We start from the raw sequence: 9,694 nt of genomic DNA on the forward strand, positions 1-9,694 counted from the left end.
AAAGTTTTGTGGATGGCAAACATGGAAAAATATTGCTCGCACATCGTCTTTCACATGTTCGGGTTCTCGCCTGAGAACTGTGGAAACGAAATGGAAGGATGGGCTTGTCCCAAGCCAGCGAGCATTTGACTAGCATGAGCGAAAGGGGAAGACAGGAATTCGATCTGACCGTTGGCCGGGAGTGGCGGCGGCGTCTCGAACGACACCCCCCCCCCCTGCTGTAGATGAAACTCGCCGTGGTCCTTAGACCCTTGAGGGGCGTCCTCATCGCCTCCCGCCTGGCCCAACTTGTCGGTGGGCAGCGCGGGCGGTGGCGCCGTAGATCGAAGCGTTTGGCCGCGCTTGCTGCAGAGCAATGACCGCGTCGCCCAGATCGGAGACGCGACGCTCCAGATCTGGCCTCCAGGCAACCAGATCATCCAGGCGGGAGGTGACCGCGGTGAGAGCCGCGGTGTTGGCCTCCATTGTCGTCGTGAGCTTGTCGAGTTAGGCCTTCGCTGCTGGATCCATGGCTTCGATGGTGTTGTGGCCGTGACGAATCCCTCTGGTCTCGATGAGGTGAGCCAGATCGGGTGGAGGGAAGGTGGATTTCTGGTGACTGATACCAGATGTTAGGGACGAATAAGGAAGGGGATCGATCTAGTATTTCTCTCGGTGGCAATATATCCAGGATACAATATCGAGTACAAGAATGGATCGAATAGGAAGGATTAGGGTTCGTGCCGCCGCCGGTTCCGTGATCCACTTGATGAGCCAGAAGGAGAGGGTGATGCCCTTAAGTAGTAGCCGTCGCTGGGCCGGACCCGTTGTGCCACTCTGGGCCGCAGAAGCGAGTGTTGGCGCGTCGGGTGCGGCTGGGCCGCACCATCTTCTCCTGCGCAGGTGGGGTCAGGTCGTCAGGGGTGCTAACATTATTACCGAGGGTAAATGGTGAAGAAAGAAAAAGATTGCAATCAAGCTCCTCAGCTTAGTTTGCAACCCTTATTTACCAGTGTATTCTACTCCCTCCGTCCCATAGTAACGATAATAATCATGTACAACAAACATGAAGCAGCATCGAAAGAGGTAGACAAACACCCTGGATTGATGTGGAGTAAGTAAGCACAAACAAGGCGTCGCTAGCTAGAGAACCTAATTAATATTAAGATAAATAATGTGAGCCGTCGTTTCCAAGGGTTGATTGGCGTGCACTGTACTGTAGCTACGTGTGCCGGCTACACTACGTACTCCATCGATCGCAGCCACAGCACGTACGTGACATGCACGCATAATCAGCAGACCAGGGCAAGTATATAACAGAAAAATCAAGGCACGTGCGCATGCTTGCTGCTCACGTTGTATCCTGTTCCTGTGTGTGCAGTATCCCTACTAGTGTTTAACGGAAATGAGATGTAGTACTTTCTTTTTGATAAATGGTATTTTTATTAACTTAAAATTTAGCATCAAACGAATATAAAGGACGATGAGTGGCATCCAGTGCACAACCAACACAAATAGTCTGGCACAAGTAAAGAAACTTAGCTCCGCTCATGAAGCATGTGGCACAACCATTGACATATTTCATAGTTAAATGCACAGAACCATCACTTTTACGGCACGACTTGCGAAAAACCACCACTTTACAAAACCCGACATGTCACACCGACTTGAAGATTTCACAGTGGCAAAAACACCGATCCAAAATGCTAACTGTTTTGATGATGCCGTTAACTAGTCTGGCCCGACCGTCGCGCTGAATTGGCAGAAAAATGTGCCCCCCAACAAATCACAAAATAAACAAATTGATGGTACGATGCTTTTACCACAAGGCTGGATCATTGCTACAGGAATAAATATGCTTCAAGGACAATTATCAACCGCTCTGATCCTGCCACTTTTCCCTGCAGAGCAGAGGGGTGGGGAAAAAGCATGCGTGCCTGGTGCCTGCCTGCTGCTTGTGCGTGTGTGGGGGGGCCGTGGTCACCTTGATGCTTGTCCATGGCATGTGCCGCTGCTGCTGCTACACCTGTCCGTCGCCATAGCTGTGCTGCTGCATGCCCCTCCACGCTAGCTCCACAAAGCACAAAGAGGGGAAGAAGATTGAAAAGATGGCGTGCCACTGACTGGCCAGTGCGAGCAAGCAAGAAAAGGCTTCTTCTTCTGATTCCTTCCTTCCTTCCACCGCCGTTGCCGCCGCCGCCTGCTCCGCAGCTCAGGGCAGCCAGCTGGTCATGGCATCCCTTCACATGGCCAGAGACATGCCCTGAAGGACCTCTCATGGTTGGTTGCTTCCCTTGCACTCCTCTATCTAGTCCTCTGTGTGTGCTGATCTCCTCCTCATCGGCTCGGAGCTACGGGCGGTTCTTCATCTTCTTCCCTGCTGCGCCGTCGCGATTGTCAGTGAGCAATTCTTTCTTGTTATACTCTTGCCTTGTAATATTGCTGGCTGGGTTTCCCTCTTGTTTTCTAACCATAATGATACAAGTTGTCTCTGCGGTGGCTTTGCATCCCCGGCTCCGTTTCTTCTGTGATTACTACAATAGCAGAGAAAAGGAACAAGGGTCAGAACCAAACCAGAGTGAAAGTAGTTCAATTCTAATCCATGTTGATACTAGACCCAGCAGTAGTAAAATTCTGTTATACGTTGATTTAACTGCAGAGTAGACACATGCATTTTCTGCAACCACGTTTGCTTGCTGCCGGGTACTTCACGTTTGCTGAGGATTAGCACCATGAACTGAACAACTCATACTTCTGCCAGGTACTTCACCTTCAGAGTGCAGGTAGAAGAAAACCACCGAGAGAATGGGGAAGACGAGCCACAGACGGGCTTCACAAATCCAAGAGAACAATGTTGGGTGCACCTGGGGCCTCATCCGCATGTTCTACTCCCGCCGCGACCCCAAGCTTATCCTCGACAGGAAGCAAGGGAGCAGAAGGCACTCCTTCAGTGGCTTTGCTGGTACTGCTTCTCTTAATTTAATTGTAAACCACAGTTATATTAGTTATGCGAAGAGTAAAGACAGAATAGTAAGGAGTAGTAGTGATCTAGATAAGTGGGTAGTGCAACAGCAATTCAGTTTCATGACAGTACTATCTTCATTTCTGATGTCCATCCTTCGCTTCACAATTCTCTAATGCTACAAACCAGCAACTGATCCCTCTAGAACTAACTGAATTTTTTTAAGGCATTCAGGAAATACATCACTCAAGCTTCTTGTTGTAAATTCTGTTATTGGGATTAACAGCCTGCTTGGTTGCAGGAAGAGGGCACTTGAGAAAGAAGTCTAGGGACTTTGAGGAAACAGATGAAGACAGGGATGTAAGTTAATTTTTGTATATCAAATGAAAAACATGCAGTTCTACGAGAGAAAAATACATATGAATTACTGTTTACTGTAGATCACATAGCGTGTTCGTTAAAACCACAACTCCACCCAGATGCAGCAGATGCTATATCAAGTTACTTGCATAACAAAAATCGCTGTGACTTGTGGTTTTGAAAAGTGCCAACTTGATTCTGATAGCAGCCAAAAAGTTTTCGAAGCAAAGTACAGTTTAATATAAGTTGAGTAATAAACTTAGAAAACAGCAGTCCGGATATGATTTCATAAATACAGCATTGTTGGGCAGTTGAAGGAACCTCCTTACTGTGTATGGGCTTGTACTGAACTACCATCATTCAGTCCTCTTGATGCAGTACAGACTCTGTTCAAGCTTTTCTATTGTTGTAATATTTACGCTGCATGTCGAAACTTGTTTCCTGGAGACAACTGATGTTTTGGTCCTGTATTTCTCAGAACACGGAGGAATGCAGCACTACGAAACCAACTGTCAAAAGACTCATGGAGGGCGAGGTTGGCAAGCCAAAACATTCGAAGAAGATCCCAAACGACGAGGTTCAAAGGATATTGGCTGACCTGGGACATGATGTCTGTCTGGACAAAAGAACAACGCCGAACAGCAAACCAAAGGGAGTCACAGATCCCAGCGCAGACATAGGCATTGCTTCCTCCTCTGGGTCCCTGGATCCCAGTGGTTCAAAATGCATGGAACAGGCGGAAGAAGATGGCCTTGAGCTTGCTTTGTCAGATTTCCTGGGACAAGTCTATAAGTACCATGATGAAGGGCCGCATGATGATTGCAGGAATAAGAGTGAACTATACCCTGAATTAGAGTCCATTATCCATACAAAGCTTAATGAGTATAACAATCCTCCCCGTGACCTTGATTATCAGAAAACACCGGTGAGCGAGGAAAAGCAGCTTGTTGACAACAAATATATTTGCAACAGACATGTAGGGGCCAGGCTAGAGCCCAAGAAAATGCTTGAAAAAACTAACATTGCCGAAGATACAAAGGCTTCAAATCAGCGTGAGTTGGCTATCAAAACAAAGAATAAAGAGAGCAGGAATATATTCTTCTGGAAGAAAGATAAATCAAGCAGAACACATGCACCAGAAGGAAGGTCTTCTCAGCCTGTTAACAAAATAGTAATACTGAAGCCAAATCCAAGGAGAGGATTTGATCCTACAGAAGCAACTGCATCGACATCCTTCCATCGGCAAACAGGTGGAATTCAAGCTCCAGAATACAGTGCAGCTGAATGTTCAACATTTTCAGTTAAGGAAGTCAGGAGAAGATTCAGAATCGTGACCGGAGAAACTAGAAAAGGAAGACCCCCAATGAACGAAGATGATGTACAAAGAGATCCGTGTTTGCTCAGAGATTCATTTACAATTATAAAGGATTCCAGACAGGCCCCTCCAGCTACTGATAAAAATGATGTTGGACCTTCAAACAGCAGTAAACACAAGCAAATAAATCATTCAGTAGGTGGTTTCAACAGCGACTTATCTACCTCAAAGGATGCATCCAACTTCTACGCAGAAGCCAAAAAACATTTAACAGAAATTCTGAAGGACGATACTCATACTGGCAAGTATCCAAGTCCAGCAGTTCAGGTCTCAAGGTCCTTGGTAGGAATGCTTTCCCTCCCTCAATGCAGTACCCCATCATCACCTGGGAATACCCCAAGGGTAAAAGAGTATATTGAACATTCACAGGAAGATAAAAATATTTGTGCCATACACAAGGCTGAGGGGGAAGAATCTGCAGAAGAAGGAAATAAAACAGAGGGAGATTCAGGGAGTGTTGAATGTGGTCCTAGTGAAGCAACGGTTGAACAAGCGGATCGAGAAAGATATTATTACAAGGAAGAAGACACGCAACAAGGTGAGTGATTACAGGATGCAAAATTATCAAATACTACATGGATATTATATTAATAGAATATGAATACTTGCAGACGTTGAACCTGATACTGGTTGTATTGAAGAAACTGACAATCTGGATCACTCGCAAGCAATTCGGAATGCGCAATGCATTCCAGCAGAGCAACACAAATATAACTCACCCCCAGTATGTTCAAGACAATATTTATTGCTATTTCATCTAGTTTCCATTGATGTGCTAGTTTAATGAAAATTTTGAATGTCTGCATTGAAGGAAACGAAAGAAGCAGCAGAACCAAGTAAAGAGCATGCTGAGATTTATCCAGGTTCCCCTGAGAATGTTGTCAAGATGCTAGAGCACCAAGAGCCAGAAACTCCCAGACGAAGCGCATCACTTGGACCAACATCACAAGAGGAAAACTGTGAAAAGCAAGAGCAACCCAGTCCTGTGTCTATTCTTGATCCATTCTTCCATGAAGATGTCGACAGCCCTGAAAATAAGAGCCCAATACAATGTAATATTCAATTGATAAAAAATCTGATGTATGCTAACCATTGACCTTCAGAAAAACAAAGTGTTTTTTAATCTAACGGTTTCATCTCCCAAAATGACCTACAGGTGAGTTGCGCCAAGATGTCTCGAGTCCCCACCAGTACTACCCAGACGATGGATCAGACCAAGAAGGAATCTTCTGGGAGGACAAGGATGTCAGGTTAGGTTACATACAAGCAGTGCTGGAGCTATCAGAACTATGCACATCCCAGAACTTAGATGTATGGTATCTGGAAGATGAATTGATCAGCCCTTGCCTGTTTGAAGAGCTACATCAGGGCAATCATCAAACTGATGATTTCATGCTCTTCTTTGACTGCATCTGTGAAGCTATAACAGCAATTCAGGGGAAACACTTTGGAAACCCCCATTGCTTATCTTTTGTCAGACAAAACATACAGGCACCTCCAATGGGACAGAACCTCATCTCAGAAATAAATAAGCACGTTGAGGGCCATCTCTGTTACCAATTTCCCAGCACATTGAACCAGCTAGTTAGTGTGGATCTGGAAGAGGGAGCTTGGATGGATCTTCGATCGGAAAGCGAGGAGACTGTTGTGGATATATGGGAATTCTTGCTGGATGAACTGTTGGAAGATGTCGCTTATGATTTGTGGATATAGTCTATCAGGGCGATCAACTCAGAGCATTGTGTGCTTGCTAATGTGAGTATTGTAAGTAGCTTTTAACATGTTTGGGAGGGAAGAGCCAGTGAGGTTTTCTTCTTGATAGTGTGCAGCTGACGGTTCGGATGTTGTCCTTGTGATTTGTGTGGTGTGTGCATATGTGATTTGTGTAACTTGTAGTGTCAGTTAGTTGTGCAAAATATAATCAAAGTGATACCCTTTTCAGTGAAGTTGAGAGCTAGCACAGTGTGCACATAATCAACACCAATATACATCATATATCATCCATTCCAGTCATGCCCATAACATAACAGAACTGATTCATCATATGAAAAGTAAAGGAAATTCAGTGGGCAAATCAAAACAATAAACATCATAGAACAGGACACACTTGGCAGATAACTTAGCTAGCTATAGGCATAATTAAGCAGTAGGAGTAGGTCGGATTAAGGATCAGGCATCAACCAAGCAAGCAAGCGAGTCCAGGTGGAACTGCGGCAAGACCAGCCTCTTCCTCTTCTTCGTCCTCTTTTCTCCCTTTGCGGGCGCCGCTGGATCCTCGCCGGCGGCGACGGGCGGCTCCCTCTCGGATGCTGAGCTCGCTATCCCTCGCCCGGCCAGCCGCTCCCCTTCCTTTCTCTGAGAAATACGGCCCGGTGGCCAACCCTAGGTCAGAAAAGCCCGTTTGCACACCGCTGGGCTCAATTCCACGTCCCTCGTATGATCTCGGTTGGGCCCAACCAATTACAGGCTGGTTGGACTACTTTTAAAAACAATAATATGTCTCAAAAGAAACTTTTGAAAACAAAAACAAGAACAAGAACATTATATTTCTGGAAATGTTATCTAGTGCCCGTTAGACTTTTAGGCTGTTCCAGCGAACACATTCCCTGCTGTTGCACGAATCTTGATGCAAACCATGTGTCAGGTCAGCTCTCTGGCGTCGTTCGCTATCCCAGATATACTGGCGAACAGTTCCTAGGGAATAGAACTTGGGCCCTTCTACAGGAAGCCAATGCACACATACCACCAGGGCTGAAGCACAGTTTTGTATACATTTATGGTCAAACATCTTTATGTATTTTGAGTTAAAAAATTAATTTGAATTTTTTTTCCAGAAATTGTATTTTTTTCATTTTTGGAAAGAACAAAATTCCCTATTTTTAGAGGGATTTTTAAAAACTTTCCGCGTGCATATATTATAGGCATGGAGAATCTTTTTTTCTATTAAAACCATAACATATATTTTTCCTTCTAAAACATGCCATTTTCAATTTCTCACATGTCATTATTTACTAAGAGAGTGACATTTTAATAATTACTCCCTCTCTAAAGAAATACAAGAGGGTTTAGATCACTATTTTAGTAATCTAAATACTCTTATATTTCTTTACTGAGGATAACATGACTTTTTGTTAATAATAGGATGGTAATTTAATTATATAGCATGTCATTTTAATATTTAATAACATTGTTAATAAGATGATGACAGTTTTATTATTAAGAGCATGCCATTTTGATAATTAATGACATGGCATTTTTCTAAATGAGCTGATGACAGTTTTATTACTAAGAGCATGGCATTTTTAATAATAAATAACATGAATTTTTTACTAATAAGAGGACGATAGTTTTATTATTAAGAGCGTGGCATTTTATTATCAAGAGCATCGCAGTTTTCTAATTCAGGGCATAGAATTTTAGTAGTCAATAACATGACATTTTTATTTTTAAGAGGATGACATTTTTTATTTTTATGGCATGGAATTTTTTTCCTTTTTTGATAATGGCAACACCTGTAATCTAATTGTGATTTATCCAAATAAAAAAATTATCTAGAGGATGATAGTCTTTAAAGTTTAGCATGGCAACTTTATTTTTTTGTACATAATCTTTTTTGTTTTTTCTTGTATCAGTTTTCTTTATAATGTTTTTTTTAAATAAACTGCTATCTAGGCCTAGCTCATTTTGTTCGTATGTCCAAGCCACCTCACTCGATTGTGTAACCCCCAGCGAACGAAATGTTCGCTGGTCGATCCACGCGCTAGCAATCAATTCGTTGGCACTGAGCGAATCAATCTATGGTTGGATGGTTAGAAGGACAGTAATATGCATAGCCCACCAGGGTTCAAATGCTAGTGCTCACATTTATCCTAGGTTTATTGCATGATTTTCGATGATGTGCGTTCAGTGGGCGGAGAGGTTCTCATTGACTACGAGGCGCATACGGCGACTTTGTAAAATCTCAAGATTATATGTTGGCTCAGTCTTTTAAAGGTGCTCATAGGGGTAGGGTGTACGTGTGTGTGTTTATAGGGGGTGAGTATATGCGCGTATATATGAGCACTTGCATCTGTACTATGTTTAAAAAAAATTGTTTGCGCCGACCTTCCTTATGATAAAGGATATTTTCATTTTTTTTCCATTGATCATTATTCTATTTATTTTGGCCTCCATAATTCGATCGAGATATTGTACATAGAATGCCGCTTTTTTAAAAGGGGAAAAAAGGAGTAATCCACTATGACAGAAAAAAACGAATCCTTTTGTAACTCATTATTTATTGGCAAAGATAGAAAATAATTTCAGCTAGATTTTTATTGAACACACCACAAACATAAACACTTTTACACACACATACACTCATCCTTATGAACACACATACGCACACACACCCTTCCTCTATGAGCACTTCCTAAAGACTGAGCCGACACATCATCTTGAGATTGGCAAATATATAAAAGAATTTAGGTTTTTGTGTAATGCAAGCCAAATCCCAGACGTCAGTCGGCCCTAAGTTATTGGGGGCAATACGCAACGTTGGGGTAGGGGTGGTTGGGGGGAGCGGAAATTTAATTTCGGACCGATCTAGCGTCTGTTTCCTAGAGAAAACTTCCCGAGGTTGATCTAGCATTGGCCTCGGGACAGACTCTGTGGCCGCGCTCATTGGGTCACAACAGAGAGTCTTTGGATATGAGCTCCAGGCTTGGTCCAACTAGATGTGACTATTGCCCTGTGGCAGATGCGAAACCGACTCTTGGGCAGTGATCGCTTGAAGATCCTTGGCCGAATCCGAAGATACGGTGAGGGATCCGATCACCAGACTTGGTTTGTTAGGATTTATGCCTTGACGGTGTGTAGGAGGTCCAAGATTCTTCTGCGTCTCAGTTAAGCCGAGGTCTTGATGCTCTGGCACAAAGATCGCGTCGGCGTGGATCCGTTCGTCAATCAATGCTTTCATTGAGCTTTTTGCGACCACACAACAGGCCTGTATGGGCTACCAATGTTGGAGCTAAATTTGG

At 43.7% G+C, this 9,694-nt stretch overlaps 1 protein-coding gene and 2 long non-coding RNA genes across 5 annotated transcripts; 1 reads left to right on the forward strand and 2 right to left on the reverse strand.

Moving 5' to 3' along the window:
- Positions 1-1,495: 1,495 nt before the first annotated feature.
- On the reverse strand, positions 1,496-4,282 carry LOC125529356 (uncharacterized). Its single transcript, XR_015603069.1, has 5 exons — positions 4,146-4,282; positions 3,900-4,076; positions 3,631-3,798; positions 2,750-2,952; positions 1,496-2,513 (listed from the first exon to the last, which is right to left on the reverse strand). It is a non-coding gene; the product is annotated as an uncharacterized LOC125529356 (long non-coding RNA).
- On the forward strand, positions 2,123-6,622 carry LOC125529355 (uncharacterized). 3 transcript variants are annotated; one of them, XM_048693769.2, is made up of 7 exons: positions 2,123-2,259; positions 2,741-2,941; positions 3,243-3,301; positions 3,780-5,214; positions 5,288-5,400; positions 5,488-5,728; positions 5,833-6,622. In XM_048693769.2, the coding sequence occupies exons 2-7, from the start codon at positions 2,785-2,787 to the stop codon at positions 6,387-6,389; spliced, it is 2,562 nt and encodes an 853-aa protein (XP_048549726.2). In that variant the 5' UTR covers positions 2,123-2,259; positions 2,741-2,784; the 3' UTR covers positions 6,390-6,622. The 3 variants fall into 3 exon arrangements, with proteins under 3 accessions (XP_048549726.2, XP_048549725.2, XP_048549724.2); XM_048693768.2 differs by having other exon boundaries at positions 2,241-2,375; XM_048693767.2 differs by having other exon boundaries at positions 2,244-2,379.
- On the reverse strand, positions 5,402-7,057 carry LOC125529357 (uncharacterized). Its single transcript, XR_007292615.2, has 2 exons — positions 6,858-7,057; positions 5,402-5,704 (listed from the first exon to the last, which is right to left on the reverse strand). It is a non-coding gene; the product is annotated as an uncharacterized LOC125529357 (long non-coding RNA).
- Between the last annotated feature and the right edge of the window lie 2,637 nt (positions 7,058-9,694).

The sequence above is a fragment of the Triticum urartu genome, chromosome 5A (genome assembly GCF_056163025.1).
Source record: "Triticum urartu cultivar PI428250 chromosome 5A, HENAU_Tu73, whole genome shotgun sequence".
Lineage (NCBI taxonomy): Eukaryota > Viridiplantae > Streptophyta > Magnoliopsida > Poales > Poaceae > Triticum > Triticum urartu.

Excerpts from the sequence above, each read along its gene's own strand:
- LOC125529355 (XM_048693769.2), top strand. The coding sequence starts at position 2,785 with ATGGGGAAGACGAGCCACAGACGGGCTTCACAAATCCAAGAGAACAAT. Across the intron at positions 2,942-3,242 it reads CTCCTTCAGTGGCTTTGCTG|GAAGAGGGCACTTGAGAAAG; the intron begins GTACTGCTTCTC and ends GCTTGGTTGCAG. Across the intron at positions 5,729-5,832 it reads AAATAAGAGCCCAATACAAT|GTGAGTTGCGCCAAGATGTC; the intron begins GTAATATTCAAT and ends AATGACCTACAG.